Genomic DNA, 26,368 nt, shown 5'->3' with positions numbered 1-26,368 from the left:
TCGCATCAAGCAGCAAGATGTCGCTAGTGTTGCCGGCATTCCGGAGTGAGATGTACGCTAGTTTTTGTGGCAGATTTCTTTAAACCATTTCTCAAATGTAATGCGTGTGTTAATGTGATCTGCGTGAAGTGCTGGGCATAAACTGATGGTTGCATTGTTAGTTATTAAGCATTGTTGTTCACTCTGCAAGCAGCAGTGAAAGTGCTTGAGAACGGAATTTTTCAGTTCCCGCTGGTAAGTTGTTGTTTGCTAATGCTCCGCCACCTTGGCCTAATTCTATGTATTAGTGCTAAAATAGGGTCTACTTATAGAACATGTGTATGTTTTACTTGCTTTATAAATAAATTGCTGCTGAATAAATAATTTCGCATGCTTTCATGCCAGAGCGGTATGTTTACAATTGTCAGTTTTAGTTTTCTGCATTTAATGAATCAAAAACTAGTTTCGGCCACTTTATGAGCAATAATTGGCCATTGACTTTTGCCAGTAATGGCCACAGTAAAGAGATAGAGTGAAATCCATACATATGTATGCATGTATGTTCATAATTTACGTGTTTTGCTGTCAACAAATCGACATTTAAACGCATTTACTGATTTAATTGTTTGTCTACCAGCTGTTAAAAAGAGAGCTCTTTAACCCGTTGCTACCCTACCGACCATTTAATTCAACGTGCCATACATAATCAATGTTCCGGGTTGTTATCATCTGCTGATAAGAGCACATGAATGGAATTTGTTGTGTGTTAGTCTTATAGATAACATTTATTTTGCACGTCCTTGAATTCAAGTGCCAAAAATATGTTCACACTTAAGTTTTAATGAGTTTGATAAAAATGTATAATATAGAAGACAATCCATTCCGAAAAAATAACCAGATAGAAGTTTCAAACAAATAATTTGAGACTATTTTTAGAATAGTAGCATCAGTTACTAATTGATCTTGCTGTTCAAATCCAAAATGCTTTTAAGATTTACGTTATGTCTATAATTCTTTTTAAGTATATGTGGTTCTTAAGCTAACAAAAAATTATCGGTTTCTGATAGAATTTCTATTATCACGAAGGAATAAACACCATAATCATCACAACAAAGTGCATACTGGTTTCTATTATTCAGTCTGGGTTCGTCAGCACGCATTTTGATTATGCTTTGTGGCAAATTGTTTATAATTTTCTTCCTTAAGTGACGCGCTCCCCACTTATTGAGCTAATTTATTGGATCGTGTGACTGACGCCGGCACGCGATCAGCTCGATTGAGCAAACGAACATGCCAAGAGCTCTCCAAAACTTTTGCTCAGTCTTTCGCCAGCTCTGCGCGCGTTGGGAGGCATCGCGACGGGTGTTTTGGAGTAATACGTGAAGCTTATTTTTTTTTAAAGCTAATTTATTCTAAAATGTATGCAAGTTAAAATTTGAAGACGACCGTCAAAACAGTTGTGAAAATATTAGCTTGTAAGCACCAACGCGTTTCGTCAGCTTAAACAAATAATTAGGTACGTAAATGGCCGCATTTTTTCCAAATTTTGTATTTGTTATTTGCCGTATGTACATACATATGTGTGTAGATATGTACTAGTACATATGTACTTAAACATTTATATAAATATAATATAAACATTTTTTAGTTTCGTCTTTCATTTTCAATAAATTCAGCTAAGTCTACCTAAGCAAGTTCCTGGGGCTATCGATGTCTGATTTCTATTTGTTTTTGATCAATTTCATTATAAACTTGGAATATTTTGTTGCTAGATTGTCTATCACGCACGTGTTTCGTAATTTCTAATCATAATTATTGGCTATTCAAATTTGTCAAGTCATTGAACCTATCTAATAAATTGACAAATTTCTAAGGTGCTAAAAGCGATATTCACAGCTTTTAATGAACATACATATGTACAAGTATGTATATGTACGATGTCTATCTATGCATCATATTCCCTTTTTTTGTGTGTATTTGTTATTATTAGATAGAGTCTTAAACAACAAAGATTTAGTCTTAGTTTTTATAAATATGAGAAATATGTTTTCTTTCTAATTATTCTCATAGCATCAAAGGTTTAGTCTTAGTTTTTTTAAATAAGAGAAATAGATTTTCTTCCTAATTATTCTCTATACATACATTACATATACATTACTTCTTAAATAAATTAGGGATTAAATAGTGAACTGTTAAAACAATGAATTAAAAGTTGAAAGTATAATGTACATATGTAGGTATACTTATAAAAATTTCAACATCTTGTACGATCAAAAGACATTTTAAACGAGTGTTTATTTGTAGACTGCCATTTTTAGGCGTCCTAACTACATATTAGACTTATGATTAATACATTCTTACAGTATGTTTAAATCGATCACGCAACAGAAAATTGTATAATCGATAGGGAATTCAAGTACACTCAAAACTGCACTTGAAGCAAATAATATACATTACTAATTTCTATAGAGGATAAAAATATGTAGAACGCAGCACATAGATTTAGAACATATTATAATGCTCTTTGAGAATATTAAATAAATGTTGTGGGTAATATTTTTGAATTAAAATAAACTATAATAAAAGACCCACTCTCTAAGCTCTAAATGTTTAAGTTTTAGTGAAGATTTAAAAAATATTTATTTATTTTCAGTATCTACCATAATGCCCACAAATCAGCTTCTCATCCGCATATTTCCTGGCATTAAATGGCTGCATGGCTATACGGCACAGGATGCTGTGGCGGATTTGATAGCAGGCGTGACTGTAGGGCTGACTGTGTTGCCCCAAGGCTTGGCTTATGCCACGCTGGCGGGTCTGGAGCCGCAGGTGAGTAAACCAACTGAATGTATAAGTCGGGTTTAGTTTATCTGCAACGATTGTCATTTTACAGTATGGTCTGTATTCAGCTTTTGTGGGCGGCATTGTGTATGCCTTGCTGGGCAGCTGTCGCCAGGTGACCATTGGACCAACAGCCCTGCTGGCACTAATGACCAGCCGGCACACGGGCTTTGGCTTGAACTCGGGTCCGGACTATGCCATTCTATTGTGCCTCATTTCGGGCTTAGTTGAGTTCGCCATGGCCGTATTGAAGTTGGGAGCACTGGTCGACTTAATTAGTTTGCCGGTGACGGTGGGTTTCACATCGGCCACTGCCGTTATTATAGGCACGTCACAGCTAAAGGGATTACTCGGGTTACGCGGAGGTTCCGGCTCCGATTTTCTGAATACCATGAAGTCGGTTTTTGGAAATTTACATAATGTACGACGTGGTGATCTAACGCTCGGCCTAGTGTCCATTTCCGTGCTATTACTGCTGCGAGTGAGTGAAAAATTATGATTTCTAAGCAATTTCAAAAAATTCTTTCTTTTCCCCATGCAGAAACTTAAGGACATAAAACTGGCCACACGCATTCGCAGTGTGCGTTTGCAGCAGTTGCTGAGTGGAAGCATTTGGGTTATTGCCACCGGACGCAATGCGCTGGTAGTTCTGGTGTCCAGTGGCTTGGCCTATAGCACCTGCGATCGTACGGATTCCTGCCCGTACATACTAACGGGCAAGGTAAAGAGTGGCTTGCCGAGCTTGGCTCTACCCAAATTCGATACTGTAATACTCGGCAGGAACGACACAAAAGTGTCGCAGAACTATGAGCAAATGGTGTGTATAGTTTACAAATATAAAAAAATGTCTGTCGTCATGCAAATCCAGTGAATTTTAGTTTTTATAGAGAATTTATTTGATTATTTTGTAGGTCTACTATCAAGTTAAGAGCTTTCCCCAAATCTTGGGGATTTGAAAAAAATTATACATTAATCAGAAATTCTTGAATTCTTATATGTTTTTCCATATCAGCTTCCAAACAAGAGCTAAATGTTTCTTAATTACATTAAAGTTTTAAAAATGTTTACTCAATATCAGTATATACATACTATGTATGTGATCAGAGCGACATGAACTCATTATTTTTAATTGGTAACACCCCGATTTTGATAATTTTGAATAATTTACGTTCTAAATTGCATTTACAAATATTTTACTTTTATTTATTGATAACTTACTTGAAAATGTGCAAAGTAAAAGAAAAGTAGAGAAGACTATACACATTTTAATAGCATCTAAAACCGAAACAAACTCTTGCGAATTTGATTTGCTTTTCGGCTAGCAATGCCCCATTAGCGAAACAGAAAATAATAAATACATTTCATCATGACTGTTTCTTAAGCAAATATAATACATTTTAATTCTCATACACTGCCTTATTTGCAGCTTTCCGAACTGGGACCATCGATGTTCATACTGCCAATTATTGCGGTGCTCGGCAACGTGGCCATCTCTAAAGCTTTTGGTGGTGCCGGGCTGAGTCCCACACGCGAATTGCTCGCCCTTTCTATGAGTAATATATGCGGCTCGTTCTGCAGTTCCATGCCGGTAACGGGATCCTTTTCTCGCAGCGCTGTGAATCACGTGAGCGGGGTTCGTACGCCCATCGGTGGCTTCTATACCAGTGCCCTCGTGCTGCTGGCTTTGGGTCTGTTGGCACCCTATTTTCAGTATATACCTAAGGCGGCGTTAAGTGCGGTCATCATATCGGCTGTTATCTTTATGATTGAGTTTGAGGTCATTCGCCCGCTTTGGCGTTGTAGTCGACGGGAGCTGCTGCCTGGCGCCATTACATTTGTAATGAGTCTGGGAGTGGGCGTGGAGATTGGTTTGCTGCTGGGCGTGGGCGCAGATGTGGCCTTTCTGGTCTATCGGGCGGCTCGTCCGGTGCTAAGCGTTTCAAAGCTGCATACCATTAACGGAATCAGTTATATACTCGTTCGGCCCAAGCATAGCTCCCTGTACTTCCCAGCCATCGAATGGGTGCGCACAGGAATTTCAAAGGCCTTGTCGACGCACGGCACAGCCCCCGTAGTCTTGGACTGCGCCCATGTACATGGTAAGTTGAGGCGGCAAGGAATTTTAAAATGTATATTTGCTAATGGATTTATTTCTTTCAGACTTTGATTTTACCGCTGCCCGCGGCATGGGTTCATTACACAAGGAGTTGGCCAAAATGAATGTACCATTGTTTCTGATGAGTGCTCACAAAGATATAAGCGTTCTTTTAAAAGAGTCCACAAGCATTAACTTTCCCACGATAGAGTGTCCGGACGATTTGGAGTGCATACTGGAGCAGAGTGAGTATTGACAGCAGCTACTCCCATATTTCGCACACTCGCAGCCCAAAGGCACAATCCAACTCATTGACATTCATATGCCATTCTTCTTTCCAGCAATCGCATTAGCTTGTTAATGCGTTTCCATATTCTTCAGTTTCCTAAACATTACATGTTCACATCCATAATCATGCCGCAGAATTGTTAGCTTCTCAGGATTATAAATACTATCTCAATTGTTCTATTGTTACAGCGCCCGACTATGAGCTCCATTTACAGGTGACTGCGCCCCTTGTTGAATCAAAAATATTGCAACATAACGCACATATATCCGATGCGGAGCCAACCGAGTCGAGTAAACTAAATGGCAAAACCAATTAAAGACCTTTCGTAAACTATTAAGTGATTTGGTACTTAAAATTTCCAGGCAAATCAATCTCAAAACGCCCATTGATATCCGTTCACTTTTTTATACATTTCTCTTATTTCTATTGCTAGATGAGTTTCGAAACTATTTCATATTTGAGATCCCATGACTTTCTACTGCGAACCATCCAACTTTTGTACTCACCTACTGATCCATTCCTATTATTTATTTCTGAGTAATCAGCTCATTTATAAGGGCCAGCAACTTATCATAATTAATTTCGAATTAGACTAGAAACATATGCGAATTGTAGTTATACAAAAATGTTATATACTGTCTTAGAAATTCGCTTTTATTTAATTAAGGATACAACTAAAGTGATTTTTAATATTATTAACTAATTTTTACATGCAAATTATTATAGTGTAGTTAATTTAATTTTTTATCGAAAAGAATAAAAAACTTTATATGGAACAAAAATGCATATTTGCAAGGGCAATAAATATAAAAAACAGCTTATAACTAAGTTAAGTTAAGAATATTTCGAATTGAATACAACAATAATGTTCGGCATTTACAAATCGGTGATCTCATGCTGAGATTCGTAGACGGCGCATGCGCCGCTATTGGGCAACTTGGCCTGATCCTCACTGGTAATGCGTGTCAGGAGCTCGGTCTGGATACGTTTCAGCACCTCAACAACTTCACAGAGCACTCCGCTCTGTGCCGCCTGCTGCATGGCCTCGTTGGCATCGACGAGCGCCTCGTTAAGTGCTCCTTGCTCCATGCGTGCCTTGGCACGTGCATAGTAGCCCTCGTAGCTGTGCGGCTTTTGCAGTATAGCCTGTGTGGCCAAATCTATGGAGGCGTCAAGTTCCTGCAAAATAGTGAAAAATATTCGATTACAAAATTGCTTTTTTAAAAAAATAATTTCAAAATCTGATAAATTTTTGATCAATCAACGAACGACCATTTATGGACTGCATTTCTAGATGCTAAGAAAAATAATGCCTATAACTCCAAAAACATTCTAATCAGTTTCCAGTAAGTAGGTTAATTTGATTTGAAGCTTGGTAGACCCCACAAAGTATATATATTCTTGATCAGCATGACAAGCCGAGTCGATATAGCCATGTCCGTCTGTCTGTCTGTATGAACGCAAGGATCTCAGAAAGTATAAGAGCTAGAATAACCAAACTTGGTATACAGATTCTCCTGAGCCCGAGAAAGGACGAGTTTTTTCATTTTTTCTGATCCACCCCCCCACTCCCCCCTATTAACGATTTTCTGTAACTCCCGTAATTCTTGGAATTTTGAACTCAAATTTGGTAGTCACATTAGGTTAGTGATTATATATCCGTATACCAAGTTTCATAATGATAGAATGTGTGTGTGATATATTTGTAACTTACATTCAATTTTCGCTTGCAGCGCGACAGATTTAGCAACAGATTGGTGCGCAGCTGTGAAAACACCGCATTCCGCTCGAGTAACTGCTCCAGGCCGGAGATCTTGCGCAGCGCATACTGATAGCGATGCGCCGCATCCTGAAAGCGATTCTTCCGATACAGTACATTGCCATCTTCGAGCAGCTTGTTAAGCAGGACCACCAATATCTCGGGCTTGCCCATGGCCATGCTCCATGTTGTGGGACCCAGTTTGGCGCCTTTGCGCAGAAAGACCTGCACGGCTTGGATATTACGGCAGGCAATGGAGCGATCTAACGGTCGCATGCCATGCACATCGATGTGCTCTATGTTGGCGCCCTGTTCCAGCAAATAGAGCACCAAACTGGCAGTGCCTTGATAAGCAGCCAAATCCAGGGCAGTCCGTCCGCTGTGATCCTCGTGCTGACGATTGCAGCCGTGTTCGATGAGGCACTTGGCCGCCTGCAGGTGGCCGCGCAAGCAAGCCCAACTAAGGGCCGTAAAGCCCTCGTGATCCTGCGCTTCCAGTGCTGCTCCACGAGCGAGCAATAGCTCCAGCAGCTCGATGTGTCCCTCCTCGGCGGCAATCATGAGAGGTGTTTTACGCGCCTGCGTCACATGCTCGTCCACATGGGCGCCATGTTGTAGTAGCTGCTCAACCACAGACCAATGCCCCTCCTTCACGGCTAGCCACAGCGCCGTGTAGCCCTGCCGGTTTCTCGCGTCGATCTTGGCGCCGCGTGCGAGCAGTATTATGACCGCATCGACGCAGCCATGACGGGCAGCCGCCGTCAATGCCAACTCGCCGCTGCTATGTTCCAATCGGTTAACATTCACGTCATCCAAGTCGAGCAGATCCTCCAGTATGGTTACATGCGCCTGCGCCGCGGCACCTATTAGTGCTTGCTGAAGTGCCAGCTGCAAGCTAACGTCGTGCGAATGCGCTCGAGGTGTCCAGTCGCAGGCCAACAGGTACTTAACCACATTCAAGTGACCCATGCGCGCTGCATGGACTAAAGCGCAGCGTTGCGTTGTATCGACCTGGCCGAGACTGCTGCCTGCGGCAACCAGCAGACGCACAACATCGCAATGGCCGCGCATGGCAGCCAGGATGAGTGGTGTGCAGCCCTGGCTATTGGTGAGCTCCACATCGGCCCCGAACTCAAGCAGCAAACTGACCATGGGCAGGATACCCTCATGGGCGGCTATGCACAGAATAGGCGCATCACCCATAAAGTCGGTGCGATGATGGGGAGAAGCACCCGCTAACATAACTAGACGAGACACCTTCAAGTTGGGACTGTAGACGTTCCGCAAGGCGCCCAATGCTGCCGAAATGTTGTCCGCCACGCCGGCCAGCCAGAAGGATTGCAGATCTCGCGGGGAGAGATTTGCTTGGCAATTGCGATAAATGTGGGCCTTGAGCATGTGATGGCCCAGCTCCAAGGTTTGTTCTGCTGTCAGTGGTGCCTGCAGACGCGACAATCGGAAGGCAATGGCTGCATGACCAATTCGCGCGTCGCACAGAAACTTGCTGGACTCGCCCTCGTCCCGGCGCATCAGCCATTCGCGCAGCGAGGAGTGGAAGAACATGTAGGTGTTATCCAGACGCTTGATGAGAAAGCCATCCAACAGCTTGAAGCGTTGCATGAAGTCGGGCCAAGTGAGCGACTCCTGGCCATTGGTCAGTGCACCAATGCTGTAATAAATCTCGTCCAGCGTTAGCGGATATAGCGCGGCGAGGCAGACATTAAGTATGGGTGCTGCCTGCTCGAAGCTGTGTGCCGTGGGAAATCGTAGATTGAAGTGAAGCAAGAAGATTTGGGCCAGCGATACAGGTAGCACCTTATAGCTGGACGATTTAATGACCAGCTGACCACGCGCAATGAGATCGAGTATGAGCTTGGCGTAAAGCATTGAGCCGCGACTCAAGGCCTGCAAATGAGTCACGAATTTCGTCTGACCCTGCGTTTGTCCCTGCGCCTGCTGTTGTCCAATGTTCTGCTGTATCTCCGGAGAATGCGCCAGTCGGCAATTAATGTAGTCCAGCATGTCCTGCTGCAGCGCTTGGCTGCTGCTCCAGCTGTCCAGGGTTAGCTTGGTGTAGGAGGGTGCTTTAACCAGCTCGAGCATCTGTGTACGCACGGTGGCCACCAGCTTTAACCAGGCAGGGAAGAGCGGGGTTAACTTTGCGAGAAAGCTGGCTATCGTATGCCCATGATCTGGACGATGATACTCTGCTTCGCAAAGTGCATCGACCAAGATGACGCAAATCTTGGCAGGAATTTTGTTCGCTCGTCGCAGCACTGCTAGTGGTTCGAGTATTGCCAGTCTCATCACACGTTCTGCATCCGCAATGCATTCACGCACACTCAGTATGTCCTGCAGATGCGGTTCTGACAGTAGATAGTCACGATAGGCGGTCAACTGGGGAGCTTGGCACAGCTGAGCGGCCAACGAATGGACAAAGTCGGGTACTAGGCAAGTGAGATTGGCATCAGCCTGACAGAAGTGATAGCCCACAATATGGGAGGCCAGGCCCCGCATGCGCTCGTGTAAGGCGCCAATTTGACTGTAGATCCCGTCCGGGTCCTCTTGACGGCGACCGAAACAGGAGTATTCCACCAGCTGTAGTATGAAGGCTGTCTTGCCAGTACCTGGCTGTCCGTTCAGCAGAACAACGCGCGTCTCAGTACCGAGTAGAATATTGGATAGCTCATGCACCAGCCATTGGCGCCCAAAGAAGGGCGGATCAGGCTCCTGAAGGGGTACCTCGAAGAATAGAGGCTTAAGTGCCAGCTGAACAGCTGCGAAACCTGCCGCCTCTGCTGCTGGCTTGTAGATAGCTGCGCGCTTATTGGCACAACCTCCAGCTCCTCCTCCCCCTCCTCCACCCACGCTAAGTTGTTGCGCACGAGCAGATCTACGGGTTGCGCATTTACGGGTTTTGACGGGCATTGGCAAGGCCTCGTATCCTTGATCGTTGAGTGTGCAGCCAATTTTGAATTTGCTAGAGAGACTCAATGCATCGTCCTTGGTGGTGGTGGCAACCGAGAGTTGGCTGCCACTTAGTAGTCCAGCGGAAGCATTCGTTGCCAAGGTCTGTTCGGGGCTTATGTTGTGCGAGGAGTAGGAGGAGCCACTGGTGCTGTTGCTGCTGTTGGTGGTGGTGTTGTTGTTGGTTGTTGTGCTAGTAGTAGCCGCCATGACACCACTGCCACTGCTGCTGCTGCTATTGGTGGTGTTTGTGTTGGTGTTCGAGTGCGCGGAGTTCCCATTGTGGTCGCTGCTGTTGTCATGTAGGAGCAAGCCAAGGCGAGCACGTAACTGATCCTTTTGCTGTTTCTCCGATAGCTCCTGGGACAGTATTTCGCTGCCTAAAGGAATACAGAAGAAAACAAAAAGAGCATTAACCGAATGTCAAAAGTAGACCCCAAGCAAAAATTCAGGCGCATGCAAAATGTATTAAAAATAAAGGAGGAATATGGGAGCGTGCATGAGTTGTGAATGATTATAGAGTAGTGCTCCCTAAAAGAGCAAAACACCATGCTGGTAATATGAAGAACATATGAGAACTGAAGACGCCATGCCTGTAAGCTGATTGAGTCCCGCATCGCTTGAATTGGAGGAATTGACGCTCCACAGCGATTTGATTTTGCCAAAGACCAAGGACGAAAGATGACCCGCATAGACCGAAGTACCCGCTAGGCTCAAACGGTTCAAACGATTTTCACTGCTCGCGCCTTGCTCCGCTGAGGTTTTCAGATTATTGTTGCTAACGTTTTTCCGGCGACGTCTCGTAACAGCCGAGTCCGAACATGTTGAGGTATTCAAAGCATTTGTCTCTTTATCGTTGGGCTGATGATCTGCGATGTGGATGATGGTGACGATATGATGTCGAAGCAATAGAAAATTATTGTTGTGCAAAGGTGTAATTAAGTGTAGATGAAAGGAATACCATTTATTGGGGAACTAAATTAAATTATCTAAAATCTAATCTAGGTCTTCATGACCCTACACTTTAATTCAAATGCATCAATAATCTGAAATCTAAGTTAAGCCAACACTTTGACTTTTTCTAATGCAACATAATTTCTATTCAATATTGGTAATGATTATGGACCTGGCTAGAACAGAGCTACTAAATAAGTTTTATTTTGCTATTAAATAACTTTCAACCCCGATGTGGATAAACTCTATGGAGACGATGTAACCCACAAATGCGTGCCTAAGGCAGCACATTAAATTAAAACTGTCCTGACCAAATTTTATATTACTATATAACTCAGGAGTACACAAACTAAAAGTTAGATGAATTGAATAGTGTTCTTACTGAAGTTTTGAAAAGACGCACAGAACTACGTTAAGAGACAGACCCTGTTAAGTCTTCCCAGTCTTCTACCCCAACTAATAATAATAAATTATAATAGAAGTAGTATTGTGCCAAAACTAATGGTGCAGGCATTAAATAATAACAAATAATTTTTCCCTCTGATGTACAAATCCTAGAAATAAATATCTAAAAGTATTATAGAGTTGTTTAATTTATAAAAAAAAACATAGCTATGTGCTTCTAAGAATAGCTTAGACGATTTCTGAGAGATTTCTAGAGACTTGTGTTTAATAGAAAATGTAGAGTAAAGACCGTACTACCCAAAAGCTAACCCATCACCACTATGAGACTAATTATGACAATATATGACTTACCACCCGATAATATAGAGGTTGTATCAATGGGGCAGCCGCCATTGGAGGCTGTGCGTCGATGTCCGGCCAAGGCGTTGCGCAAATTCTTGTGATTGAAGAAACGACGTCGCGTCGGGGGAGTGGCGAAGGCGGCCGCATTCAGATCCCCGTAGTTCGAGTGATTGTTGTTGCTGCTGCAGCTGCTGCTATTGGTGTTGGTGTTGTTGTTGTTGCTGTTGCCATTATTGTTGCTGTTGCTGTGCTCCTTGCTGGGTCCGATGTGGTGAATGTCGGCGGTAACGATATGTGTATTACCAGCATGTCCAAGTCCATTGCCGACTGCCGCAGACCCTCGGGGCAGCTTGCCAATGCTCGCATATCGGTGATACTCTGGCGACTGCGACTCCTGGCGATGCTGCTGAAAGTAAATGGGGAAAAACGACTTGAGTTAGAACAGCAAACGTTTAGCGATTTGTTGTGTCCATGCCACAGAAGTGTTGATGTTCGGTGTTATCGATGATGAAAGTGCCGGCTGCTTTCAAGCACAGCTTCTTAGCCACGGTGAGGTCACAGAGAAACGGAAAGAGGTGCACGGCACATTAAATTGGCTCGTTATCGGACACAAGCCGAAGTTCTGAAGGCATAGAATGGCCTAAATATGCATTTTTCGTCACACTCCAACAAAATATTAACATAGAAAATGATTTCTGGCTTATCAGCTTAACAAAGATCTTCCATTCTCTAAAGTCTTTCAGCTTTTCTTTTTTCTTCCAGCTTTCACATGCGTGTGTTTTCTATAATTCGTTTATATTACAGTTTGATGATAACCTAGGATACATTTTAAAACTTATGAAATTTATAAATTCCTAAACTTACTTGTATTAGTGTTACTTTATTACAATATATTTGTTTAAGTAGCAGGGGCTAAGCTGCCTGTACTCTTAACATTGAGATAACCTTAATTCATAATGTTTTTAAGAAATGTGAAGAAATTGAAATTGAAAAAATTATTATCCATTTTTTTTATAAAATACCTAATTTTTTCTAAGATCTCAGATGAAAATCGGATTTATTATATTAGCAGAATCTTTTCTAATTAAAATGTCTAATACCTAGTCAGCTACAAATCGTGTTGTATTTTCGAAAAATGTAATCAAATGACAATAATATTAAATAAACGCCTCCGACTTCTTTGGGGAATTTTATTTGCTCCGAATCCCAGCAAAGTGTAGTCAGACCTACAAACAAACGTTTTAAACCCAAAATTTCCAACCAAAAAGAAAAACTGGTCAGATAAAGGGAAATTTGGAAGTTATTAAAAGCGAATTCTTTAAATGTTAAAGAATAAACAATCGATACAAGTAAAATATATAAAAAAGGAATCTCTGACCCGGGAAAATTTCCGGCAAACTATGCCCCGTCTCACAGCCGTGTGGTTTGAGACTCCAGAGATAGCTGTAAAGAAAGGCTTTTAGAAGAAGAGAGTTCGGCTGATAAATGAAACATAAGGCCCAGAAAGGCTTATGAAATGCATAATCGGTTGCACAGATATTAAGAATGAGAAGAAGATAACTTCTCGTTATTCTCGATGGCGTAGAGAAATTAAGACGACCTAAATGAATCTATTTATCGATTATTATCAACAACTGTAATAAGTTAAAACTTAACCTGTGATGAAGCATCCATATGCTGCCTAATCAAGAATATATAATATGTATATAAAATGGTTATTAATATTGATGTTTTTTCAAAGCTCTGCTTCTTAGATAATCTCCCCCTAAAAGTTAATTGGCGATTTAGTGTTTGAGCTGAAATAACCATTAGTTGAATTGAGAAGCAATTTTTTAGAGCAAGACTGAGCTTTAATTTTCCAGACTGTGTATACAAGCTTGTCATAATCATAATTCAGACATCAGCCGCCTTAAGTTTAGTTGTTGGGCTTTTTTTAAAGACAGCCCGACTCCTTGATGGCTTTTCTCTCTCTCTCTATCTGTCCTCCTTTGCTGGAGATTGTCTGATTAGTTGATTTTTGGCGTTGGCTGCTCGTTCCAGACTAATGTCCAGTGACGCCTTATCAAGCGAGCCTCGTCTGCGAATTTTGCGTTGGTTGATGGCCGGTCGTCGTCTTCTTGGACGGCTTGGAAGTTGAAATCAATTTTATTCGCATGCGCAAACTGTCAAGTGTATTTAGCTGGGCTTAGTCATCGTAGGCCCAGTCTGTTATGCTCGGTATGTTTTAGCATCGGGGTCTCGTCTTAATGAACCGCAAATCATTTCTGGTCCGCGTTGGATGTTGGTTAGGTAGGCTGGACGACCGAACCGAGCCAGGCTCACAAGCCCCAAACGTGATTGGCAATTTTCTTGAACACACACATACATACGGAGTAGACTCAGACTCAGAACCTGTTCCAAACTGTCTTTGGTGTGTGGGATAATAAGATGAAATTGGCTTCGTCTGGGACAGGGCCTTTGTATGTATACAAGTATAGGAGGTTATGTAAATGAGCGAACAGCCCTGGGAGTATGTTAGGCATTTTAATGTTTTTCGATTGTTCTAATAAAAAATAATGCAGTCTCTGCCATTTGGCCAAAACTGTGCAGTTTTTCATAAATTATAACACATCTTCAAGGTAATGGGTAGATGTTTTTGTGGACTACACCTTTAAGTGGAAGTTGCGCTGAGTCATGAGTTGTTGCATCTTTCGAACGCCTTCGGGGCAATGTGTTCCTGTTCCATTAGCATAAACCGGCAACTAGCTCCCACGTTTTTTTTTTTTTTTTTTTTTTTGAATTGCATACCGTTTTGCCAGTTTCCGCTGCGGATGTTGCCAATCATTGGAGCTTCTAAGTGCTGCGTGAGGCGACTGCCCACTGACTGACGCCACAGCTCAGCAAGACAGAGAGCATCAATCTGTCTATATATCCGATTATCTACCTTTCTGTCTGGACTTGTTGCTGTTACTCTTGCTGTCTGTCTGTCTGCCTGCCTGCCTGTCTGTCTGTCTATCTGTCTGTGTCGTGTTGCTGTTGACGAAGTCTCTGGAGGCATCATTTTAATCGCATAACATCTTTCATTGCCTCGGCAACGACGGCGTTAGCGGCTTCTGTGCTCAGCCTAATAAAGATGTTCATTAAAGTTGTCGACTATTGAAATTAAGTTGAACTAAAGCGACGAACTCCATTAAAAGTTTTCGAGGCCGCCTCTATCTAGCAATCGCTGGTCGGTTTCGCCTCTACATCGATTTGGCTGCCATAATTAAGCTTCGTTTCGCCCCACATGCCGGATCGATCACATGGTGAGGGAAAAGTCTTTCTTTAAACTAGTTCGCGACACCGTCACCAGTTTCGTTGTCGGCTTCGGTGTCGACTTCGGTGTTGGAGTCTGTCTGGGTCTTCACTGGTACTGGACCTGGCACTGGTACTGGTTACTGGTACGCGTAACTGCGGGACCCCGCGGTGGCATTTTAATTGGCCATCATTTTGATTAAGTTGTAGCTGTACACGAGTTATGTTTGAAAAATAATTAACAAATTATAGTTGCGCCCGACGTTGAAATTGAAATTTTTGTGTTTTTGCAATGCTTTCAGGTGTGATTTTCACTTTTCTACAAAGCCATTTATAGTTAATGTTCATGGCATCAGGGGCGTTACCTGCTTAGCCATATCACTAAATATTCGAGATAACTGTTGGCTAAAGGCATCGCTTAATTGGAAATAGTAAATCCACAAAAAAAAAACATTGAAATTCGTGCGTCTAGGTTAGCGAATAGGTTCCTCATCACTTTCTTCAAGGGTGTATTGCCAACGACAAGTGGAAACAGTTTTAAGCCTAAGGATCTTTGTGCTTGATGAAATCTTTTTAACAAAAAAGCATTTTATTTTGTTTCTTTTGTGAGCATGACTTTGTGAGGTATTTGAGTAGTCGAAGTAGGTTTTTCATTTGTATCCTAACTTTTCATTTATTCATAATCTTTTTTCTGCTTCTCTTTTCCAACTGGCAGAATGTGCTTACCCCATGAAGTCTTTTATACCTTGCTGTCCGATACAGGCTTATCTCATGCATAGGTACATCCACAATTATTAATTAATATTTACAAATACATTATTAATTATAGTGTGTTTTCTTTATTTGGAGCATATTTTGGTTCTGTAAATGCTTTGTTTTTATAGCCTGCACCCAAAGTAAATTTATTCTATTGAAACTGTACATGAACATGTCTCCACTGTTGTATATATGTATTGAATAATTTGTATTTAATTTAATTAAATAATTTAATAAATATATTTCTTAAAAATTGTTTTTTTTTCAAGTTTTCCTTTTTGGTGGGAGGTACAGGTTCTTTGATATATACTATATATATATAGATATATATATATATATTAAGCTCGCTCGACTTTAACATTCCTTTCTTGTTTTTTAAATAGAAACAAGGTTTTGAATTGTGATTTTAATATGATAGCTTTTTCACTAAAATGAAGAAGTCGCTTTTTTCAGCTTTGTAGAAAGGTTAAACAAATGTTTACGAATTCGAATTTGAAAGGTACTTCTTACGAACTATGCATAAGCTAATAAGAATCGTAAACATCAGTTTAAATATGTAAACTGAAAAACATTAGTCATAAAAAAATTGCAAAATTATTGCAAATATTATTTACACCATTTATGTATTAGATACAGTGACAGGCTTCTGAAGCACCGTAGTTAGCTTGCAGGAGGACTCCTTCCTGCCAGCCCTTTGCGAAGACTAAAACGATTAGGTTTTTTCAAAACATTTAGATAAGCATAAGCCACCACTAACTTATTAATCCTATGCTTTAATTAAACAAAAAAAAAGATCTATTATTAACATCATTTTCGATAACAAAACACAAATCAATTAAAAGGACGTGCATTTGTGGACTGTTTCGAAAGTTCAATTACCATTCAGGTCCCCACCTGGCCAGCACTCGAGTCTGGCACCCACACCCCAATCCAATAACTGGCAATTGTGGGAAAAATCAAAAGCCATGGGACACAATTTTTAAATGTTAGCAGTTGTCACACAAAAACCCAACTAATTTAAAATGTAAAAACAACGGCAGTTGAACTTTAGCCGCGCCCGCAAAATGGCAGAACCATTTGGAACCCACAATACGAATGCTGCCGAAAACGTCAAAATAAAATAACAACAACAACAACAAAAAAAAAACACCAAAAACCTTTCACGCAAAATATCGAGCAACTGAAGACAACAACAAAAAACGAACCAAAGCTGTTAAGCCTAGCGGGCAGCTGCAATAATAACAACAACAACAACAACGAAATAAAGGCGCAGGTGTAATTCCGGCCGGGCCAGAGTCGAGATCGCGCGTCGTAATATGACAAAACCCGCATTAATATGATCGCCTGGGCCTGGGCCTGGGCTTGGGTCCGGGCGGGGAAGGGCGAAGAGACTCCAATATACTCGCACAAATCGAAACCAGACACGGTCCGCTGGAAGCTGAGCCGGCAATGCAATTACTGCAGCCATTTAATGACCGACTACCAAGCTGGCAACAAGATTAATGGTTCATTCAAGAATTCGATTTTCTGATGTAGCGGGCAGAGACGGAGCGCTACTTCCAAAAACAACTTTAACAGCAAAATCACCAACAACAACAACAGCAACAGGTTCATAATAATTTTGGCAAAATATGAAGGCAGTTATCTTGCAAAAAGTTGCATGGTTATGGCTATGAGTGTGAGTGCCGCTGCCTTGTAAGCCGCAGGCAGCAGGCAAGAACAACACCAGCAACAACAAGAACTCGCAAGAACAACAACAACAAGTCTAAGCGTTTCGCGATCCCAGACATGTTGACACCCGGTGATGTGGCCGCGTGTTAAGGGTGGGCCCCATTCAAGAGAATATATTGAAAGTCCCAAAGAAACCAAAATTGTAAAAACTGAATTGTAAAAACGCACGGAAAACGCGCACAAAACGCGCAAAGCTTGAAGTGGTTTTTATCGTGCAATCGTTGGAATTATGCTATCTTTTGCAATTTTTCTCAGCTTCTACTAATGACGACTTATTGGATTTGCTGAATTTTGAAGAATCTATTACTGCTATAATTTATTTAAATATATTTTATATTGAAGTAAGCTCGCAAGACTTCAAGTGGGTTTTTATCTGCAAACTTTGAAAATGACTTCTTGGAATTATGGCTATTTCTCGTAAGTATTGCCGATTTCATGGCTCTGCTAAGAAACATTTAATTATAGTATTGTCTAATATTTACGAATTTCGGCTGAATTGTATGAAAATCAACAAGCTCTGTTTTTAGGAGAATTTAAAAATTTAGAAAAATATAAGACGGAAAAATAAGACTTCATTATTCAAATTAGAAAATATGCTGAATATTTCTAAACAGATTTGGTAGCCTAATTAAATGAATCTTTTACTATTAGTTTTTAAAAATAAGTAAAATATAAATCTTAAATTTGATAGGAAATGGTTTTAAATTGGTTAAAATAAAAGCGATCTAACCAACGTTTTTTTTTCCAATATTGCATAAGCCCACGATATTCTTTCAATATAATTTCTTCAGATACCAAGATAACAATTTTATTTCTTTTCACCTTAATTATTAATTGTGATTAAGTATATATTTTTAAATAAATAGCGACCTATAATAATAATATTGAATTAGAAGTGGAATCATTTGATTAATTTTAAAAAATTATATCTTGTCTCAGAAGAGATATTTGAAAACCATCTTTGTGGCAAACTAAGTAAGTATGTCTTAAAATTCTGCCTCCATGAATACAAAACATTTTGAATTCCCCTTGGCAATCCTCAAACTTTATACATATCTGTAGCTAGCTGTGAAGCCTTTCAAGCTGCTCTAAAGTCGAAACAAATTTTAGATTTGCATTTAATGGAAATCACAATCGTTGTTGGACGCATCAACAAGTGAGTTTTTTGGGCTCTTGATCGCCGCTTCCATTAACATTTGCCGCCATTGTGTGTTGCTCGTTTGAGGCAGCTTTTTTTCAAAACTATTTTCATTTGGTCTTTATGCGGCACTTCAAGTTACATTTTGTGCATTTGTTTTTACGATATTGCGCAGCGCACACAGATACCAAATTATTTTGCATTAGTTTTTGTAATTTATGCATTTTTCGGTTGCCACTCGAACACCGAGTCTGAGCCCCTTGTATCAATTTTCGATTGCACAATCTCTCGGTGTTGATTGCAGTTGTGTAGCGGCATAAGTGTACATATATAAATACATTATTAAAACATATTTCTTGTATTGTAATCGACACAGAATTGTTGAACGAGCCATTAGCAAATGGCAAGGCATGAGTCGAACGGCTCAGGTGTTTGAATTGGCTTTTAACTCTGCAATCTCTCAGCGGGCCGATTTCAATGTTTATGTTTTTCAATTAGGCTTGACTTGCTGCAGTAAAATAAACATGCACCTAATTCTGTTTTTGCACGGTAGATTGGTTCCAGAAAATGCCGCCTAAAAAAGACATTGATCATAAGCAAATATAGGTGATTGGTTTCTTATCTCTAAAACCTATTAAAATTAGTGAAAAACAAGGAAACTTTAGGAACGAATAAAAAAATTTTAAATTAAAATTAAAAACAGAATTAGGTGTAATTTAACAGAAATTTCACAACGTAATTCCAGAAATTTCACAATTTTATTAGCGTTTGCAATCACCTAAGTACTTGGTATGAGAATCGGTGAGGAGGGCGGCCACAATATTTTTTTATTTAATTTAATTTTTCAGAAATTTCACAATTTATTTTTTCAGAAATGTCACAACTTAATTCTTGATTTGCCATCACTTAGGTACTTGGTATGAGAATCGCAGAGGAGGGCGGCCACAATTTTTTTTAATTTAATTTAATTTAATTTTTCAGAAATTTCACATTTTATTTTTATTTTATTAAATTTTTCAGAAATTTCACAATTTATTTTTTCAGAAATGTCACAACTTAATTCTTGATTTGCCATCACTTAGGTACTTGGTATGAGAATCGCAGAGGAGGGTGGCCACAATATTTTTTTATTTAATTTAATTTTTCAGAAATTTCACATTTTATTTTTATTTTATTTAATTTTTCAGAAATTTCACAATTTGTTTTATTTAATTTTTCAGAAATTTCACAACTTAAGTCTCCATTTGCCAGCACTTAAGTACTTGGTATGAGAATCGCAGAGGAGGGCGTCCACAAAATTTTTTTATTTAATTTAATTTTTCAGAAATTTCACAATTTATTTTTATTTTATTTTATTTTTCAGAAATTTCACAATTTGTTTTATTTAATTTTTCAGAAATTTCACAACTTAAGTCTCCATTTGCCAGCACTTAAGTACTTGGTATGAGAATCGCAGAGGAGGGCGGCCACAATATTTTTTATTTAATTTAATTTATCAAAAATTTCACAATTTATTTTTATTTTATTAAAGTTATCTGAAATTTTATAATTTAAATCCCAATTTGCCATCACTTAAGTAGTTGGTATAAAAATGGCGGAGGAGGTTGGCCACAATATTTCTATTTAAATTCCATACTCTCAATTGCTCTGTGAAGTCATTTTGAAGGCAGGTTAAATGCGATTTCTAAGACATTAATACTTTACAAAAAGCACTCTTACATATCTTAGTTATTTACCCAAATGTACCCAAAGGGCAAATGGGTATACTAGTTTAGTGCGAATGCATTTTTTATTATGCTTGTTCAAATGACAAATCGCGTCTGGACTGATTTTAAATTTGTTCTTTATAACGTTAATTTTTCAGTTTATTTGCATTTTCAATAATTCTGAAAGAGTATCAACCGTTGCCTCTACAAACTGTATTCAATTATTAAAGAAGAATTTTGCGGGCAGCGGGGGAGCCGCGCATATGAATATTGTTAACTTTCGAAATACCAATAAAAATAACTAACAACTCTATTTCACTTGCCGCATCGGCGATGGAATTTCGGCATAATCAAACAGTGTTTTCTCACACATTTCACAAGCTGTTGAGTGGCCGTCGAGTCGGTCCAAATCGCTGCAGTTGGTCAAAACTGTCTATTGGCCTGTTTGCGTTTATCGGTTTGGTGTTCGCAAGCATGCGAGGCGCTTCCTCAAATAAATCGCACGGCATTTGCGTGTTGAGCGGCAATTTCTCAGGCGTTATCTTTCAGGTGCCACTGCAGCCACAGCAAGCGGCACGGACGGACACATCTGATGGTCACAATATTTTCCCCTTTGATGTTTTTTGTTTTTGTTTTTTTTTGCGCAATTCGGTTGCCGTCCAACAACTGTGAATGCAAATTTATCGATCGTTGCTGATCATTCAATCATTAATTTTGAGCATGTAGTTGAATGTGTGACATTTTTCTTGATAGTGATTTATTTTTATTAATTAAATATTGTGTGGTTTTATGAATTGATTTTCAATCGCTAATTTTCCCCGCGCACTTATTGTTGTTATTGTTGTGGCCGTTTATCTCACGCCATTTGAAATGAATCTTTATCTGCAATACGGCTTTTGATTTACAATATTTATGTTTATTTATTAAGCTATCTCATTAGTCGGTCGGCTCTTCGTTTGCTTTACTTGCCGCACTTTCCTTGGGATTTTTGTTTATCGTTTCATTAGCGCGCCCATTCCATATTATCCGTACCTCTACGTTAATGATGATGTTGTTGTTGCTGCTCTGGGACGCGGCGAAAGTCGCTGAAGTTGTTTTTGTTTTACTTGGCCCCTGATAACATTGAATTATTGTGCACAGCCACACGATTATGCAACAGCATCCAAATGCATTTCTTATATAACAACATAGCCGCAAAGAGCCGTCAATTGCATATTATTTTTAAGCTCAACTACTTTCAATTACTTATAACAATGTCTCAACTATAAGGAGATATAAGCCATGGCGTGTGCATGAGGAGGATGTATGTACACAGAAGTGCAACACGGAATATAGTTAGTAATAATACCGTAGTTTTTTAGATACAAGATGCTTTTACTTACAGAGACATTTCAATTTCATTTGGATCGCGAAATACTAGCTGCAGAAATAAAGCCGTGTTTCCCTAATGGTGATATTTATCACACAAAGTGTAAATAGTCGGTAGCTTACGCCGTATTCGCGAACATTATCGGGGGTTTCGTTTCTAAATGATCCAATTTTACAGTAAATAAAAGTATCTTTTCTAAACAAGATATGTGCGAGATTTTGGAAAAGAGTACTCTAAATGCTCTAATTTGGGAAATTTTTTTAGATTAGATTAGATTTGCGACGTAAGATGCTTTATTCCGAAAAATTATACCTTTATTCATATTCGAATTTTAAATGTATTTGAAAAATATTTTTAAATGCACCTAATTCTGTCTTTAGACGGTCTTTTTTTACACGATTTTGATATAACGCGGTTTAAAAATTTGAAATTGCATACATATTTCTTTAGAGATAAGGAACCAATTACCTCTTTTTGCATATGATTAATGTCTCTTTTTACACGGTTCTTTCTGAAACCAATCGACCGTGTAAAAATAGAATAAGGTGTATGTCTATTTTGAGGGACTTTTGTGTTTATGTTTTGGGAAGAGCTTAAAAGTAAGAAAAAAATTGGCGACTTTAAAAAAGAGTACAAATTTGTATTTATCTGATCCGCCTTTAAAAATACATAGCTATATTAAAATTCGTTCTCTCTCTTCTACTATACTTCTAGTTTAACATTTTTTGGTTGGTTATGATCATGATAAGCTACGTATGATCTCGAGACAGATTTCTAAAGACTAAATAAAGACCTTCAAACCAATTATATGATGCTTATAATAAACTGCATTATTGTAGAATAATTTCGAGATATATTTTTTGAACTGCTCTGTAGAGGCCAGTCTTTCAATGAGGCTTTTCTAGCTTCAAATTCGCTGCGAGTTCTTACAGGTAGTTGATAAACGCTTGTACTTGAGAGTAATTTTGTTACACTAATGAGTTTGGAGGGGTTTCAAAAGAGCCGATGCAGAAAATTACTCGCTTTTCCATACTTATTAGTACGAGGCTTGTAAAATGCGAGTACATGAGTGGTGTCTTTCCTCATCTTTCGTTAAACAAAATAATGATAAGAAATAATTTAACCAGAAACGTCAACTCATTAACTAAATCGCCAGCGGTTTCAACTTTCCACGAGTGCACATTAGAGGTGCCCATAAAAATTATAGTCATGAGAAAGAAAGCACAAAATCATAAAAATAAATAAACAAAACACTGCAGTCAAAGACGTGCCACACCTACATAGAGGGGGCGTAATAAAGCCCAGTGTTAAAGTCGGCCTTTTAACACTTTTTCGTTAATAAACAATTGTTGTTGTTGCATTGTAACTTTGCATTGCAACTGCAACAACGGCCATTTAATTAACCTTAGCAGCTGTTTAAGCCAAGTCGGTTAGGTGGTGGGAACACGTCTGAGCCCCACTAGTTTTTCTTTTCATTGCGTTTCGTTTGATTGCAGCTCAGCCGATGAACGCGTGAAATATTCATGGGGCGTCCCCAATCAGGCGCATTTATTGATTTCTTGAAAAAGTGAAATGCATTCAGTTGCTTGCAGTTGTTCGCCACTCTTCTGTGCAGCTATGAGCCGTGCACGTAACGAGAACAACTTGAAAATACGACTAACCTGCAATTGACGTGCCCAGCGATTTTCAGTTTTATGATCCATGCTGGCTTTCTAATGCTGCGGCGGCCATATCCATTTATGCCCCCTGATATGAGCACGCAGCGGTTTGTTTGGATTTCTCATATCCACTCAGATACTCAGGTGTGCAATAAGTGTGAAACGTGCTTGGCGTGCAAACGGATTAGGGAATTACTGCAAGCCAGGCATACGGGTAGACGAGCGTGTACTTGGCCGTAATGACCTACTGGGTTGGATTGGTCGAAGCAAGCTGAGCTCCTAACTTCTTCACCTCTTAACAGTGTCTGCAATAATTTGTGTGCGCGAAATTTTCATTTCCATACTCTTTCTATAATATCGTGTGCATTTATTTGCTAAGGTTTATGAATGTCTGCTTATATATCTATCTACATATTTAATTAGTTAACTTTGAAGCAAAGTTTGTGAAAATCAGTTTAAATCGCTCAAATCATTATATCTTCTTTGAATCAATTCTGTTCATGATGGAAAGCAGACCTCTGTTTTTTTTTTTGGCAAATAAATGAAAAATGGAAAAATATATCCTAATTCGGCCTTGCAGCACATATTGGATGAAAACATTTAAAGGATTTTGGAGTGCTATTGAAAGCTGGTAGGAACACAACTAATACATATTCACCTGATTCTGTTTTCACACGGTCTTTTTTACACGATTTTGATATAACACGGTTTGGAAATTAAAAATTTCTTATATATTTCTTTAGAGATAAGTAAACATCCGATCTACCGTGTAAAAACAGAATTAGGTGTACACGTATACTTAGTACAGTACATTGCCGTTGTGTTAAAATATAGAAGCAATATATCCTTTACTTTTAAGACATTGGAAATGAGATTTTTAGAAATAATTTTTAATTTTTGTATTGAAAACCTTAAAAGAAATGAAGTGTGTTTGCATTTTATTTAACATTCTTTTGGCTTTATTTTGATTGTTTCATTTAGATATTTAAAGTAAATTTATTATTCAATTCAGCATTTTTTTGCTGCAAATATTCAGAAATATGTTTTTGAAAAAATGGCAGTTTCAAATATGATCCAAATCTTGGCTCTAAACAAATTATAATTAGAAAAAAAAAAAAATTTTAAAATACATCAATTTGGAAATTATTTCATTGCTTTAAGAATAGTTTAGGTTTTCAATATAATTCAAAATTTTTTGGAAGAAAAATTAAAAAAACGGTCTATTAACGAGCTTTTTTGTTTAATTAGATATTTTAATTACATCAGGAATTGGGAAGTGTTTCTATTAAGCATGACTTACAATGTTATTGTCAGTCAGCTTTTTGAAGCTACGATTGATGATCGACAGTTTTGAGGTGGAAACTTTTGGAATGATTACGAAATCGTAGAATATACATTATATTCAAAGGCGTAACTTCATGTTTGAAAAGTCAATACTTGTGCTTAAGTAGCAACAGCTGCATAACCCAATTAAAACAATTTTAAGTAGCAGCAGACAAAAATAAACAAAACACAAAAAAGTACCAAAAGTAATGGCCCTTCAATGCAACACCTTCATGTGGCAGCCGTTTGGTGTTGCTGTTTTTTTGTTATTGCTGGGCTTAGAAAGTGAAAGCGAAGATATAGTATACCTAAACACTCATTCATAGATATATGTACATATGTGGAAGCTACTACTACTTACTTGTATGTCTATCTACGAGTGTGACAGACAAAGCTCTGAAAACTCAGCATCGTTGCCAACTTGTGTTGATTACGCGTCTCATTTTCCTTGATGTTTTGGTTTATAAACAAAGTCTAAAAACAACAATCGAGCAATGAAAGTAACAACAACAATTTAGCGAAGGTAGAGAGCATACATTTTCATTTTCTTTTCGTTGGTGTTAATGAAACAAATTGATGTTTTCACCTATTTAGGCATTTGGTCGACACATATTTAATCAATCAAAATGAAAAATGTTATGTTCGTTTTCAAAATTTTCAAGTCGTTACAAATCAATTAGTATTTCGGGCCATACAAATAATTCAACACGATATACTATAATTATAAATTGAATTATACATTTCTTTGCAAGAGAGGAATGAAAGAAATTTGAAAAAATAATAATAAATGATAAAACACATTTTAATTTGCCATAAAACTGATTTGTTGTATTCAATTATTTAGTTGGCTTTAAGCAGCAGCCTACACATAGAGTCTCAAGCTTACTTTAGTTGGGTCGTAATGAAATCAGTTTTTAATTTGTTCAGCCCACGACACACTTAAATGTGTGGCACAAGGCTATAAAAGTAAATTACAGCGCTTATCTGTAATGGCCCGAATTTCAATTTTCCAACAAGTAAATTAAAGCCTGCCATGAAATGCAATTAAAGATAAAAACAAAGCCAAAATATAAACTCAAATAAAAAAATTAAATTGCCAGGCAACATTTTTGGAAAAAAACAAGGGTCAAAAAATGATAAATGTAAAGAAAGTCGAAATTTTATTTTTGCCCGATACTTGCGGAAGACATTGGAGCAGAGAAGGCTTTGCAAGTCGTGTCGCCTGTCAACATAAATATGAAAACATTTGGCTTAAGTTTTAATATTTACAAAATAAAGCAGCGCAAATGAAAAAAATGAGAAAAATGATAAATTAATGATTAAGAAAAGGGGCAGACAGAGTGAAGCAGATGGCAAGAAACGCACCTTTCTGGCGGCGGAACACTAAAATTTTGACTGAAATTAATTTGCCAGCGCCGGAAGATGAATGGCAATGCGGCAACGTCTCTTTGTTTTAAGAGCATTCGTTTGTGCAGAAATCCGAATAAATTCTGACACCCCGAGATGAAAATGATATGGGTTTTAGGAAAGTAAGTCGAGGTAGAAGAGAGAGCGGATCTACACTCGTATTAGTTAGTACGTACAATAATTTTGTAAATACAGGGGGCTTTAATTGATTTCATTTTCTATTCAATTTTATAAAATTAAATTTTTTTTTAAATTTTTTTAAATTTTAATAGTTTGCTTTACAACAACTGAACTATTACAGTTTTCTGAACATTTTTTGTTTTGAAAAGAATTGTTAAAATAATATATTAACATAAGTATAATAATATAAGTAGTT

At 38.7% G+C, this 26,368-nt stretch overlaps 2 protein-coding genes across 4 annotated transcripts in view; one reads left to right on the top strand and one right to left on the bottom strand.

The window, feature by feature from the left end:
• Nucleotides 1-44: 44 nt before the first annotated feature.
• On the top strand, nt 45-5,873 carry LOC115622708 (sodium-independent sulfate anion transporter). 2 transcript variants are annotated; one of them, XM_030516738.1, is made up of 7 exons: nt 45-234; nt 2,633-2,808; nt 2,873-3,301; nt 3,362-3,637; nt 4,247-4,919; nt 4,981-5,160; nt 5,257-5,873. In XM_030516738.1, the coding sequence occupies exons 2-7, from the start codon at nt 2,644-2,646 to the stop codon at nt 5,274-5,276; spliced, it is 1,743 nt and encodes a 580-aa protein (XP_030372598.1). In that variant the 5' UTR covers nt 45-234; nt 2,633-2,643; the 3' UTR covers nt 5,277-5,873. The 2 variants fall into 2 exon arrangements, with proteins under 2 accessions (XP_030372598.1, XP_030372597.1); XM_030516737.1 differs by having other exon boundaries at nt 52-234; nt 5,393-5,873.
• Nucleotides 5,874-5,939: 66 nt separating this feature from the next.
• Nucleotides 5,940-26,368, bottom strand: part of LOC115622791 (protein TANC2) — a 90,992-nt gene continuing 70,563 nt past the window's right edge. For both annotated transcript variants that reach the window (XM_030516853.1, XM_030516854.1), the window contains exons 4-6: nt 11,641-12,034; nt 6,919-10,310; nt 5,940-6,383 (exon numbers count right to left, since the gene is read on the bottom strand). In XM_030516853.1, coding sequence (XP_030372713.1) covers nt 6,081-6,383; nt 6,919-10,310; nt 11,641-12,034 — 4,089 coding nt within the window. In that variant the 3' untranslated portion in view covers nt 5,940-6,080. The remainder of the gene's footprint in view (nt 6,384-6,918; nt 10,311-11,640; nt 12,035-26,368) is intronic.

Source organism: Scaptodrosophila lebanonensis, unplaced genomic scaffold, assembly GCF_003285725.1.
Source record: "Scaptodrosophila lebanonensis strain 11010-0011.00,11010-0021.00 unplaced genomic scaffold, SlebRS2 tig00000043-arrow-pilon, whole genome shotgun sequence".
Classification (NCBI taxonomy): Eukaryota; Metazoa; Arthropoda; class Insecta; order Diptera; family Drosophilidae; genus Scaptodrosophila; species Scaptodrosophila lebanonensis.
The sequence above is the reverse complement of the archived record's forward strand: the minus strand, read 5'-3'. Positions and strand labels throughout refer to the sequence as shown.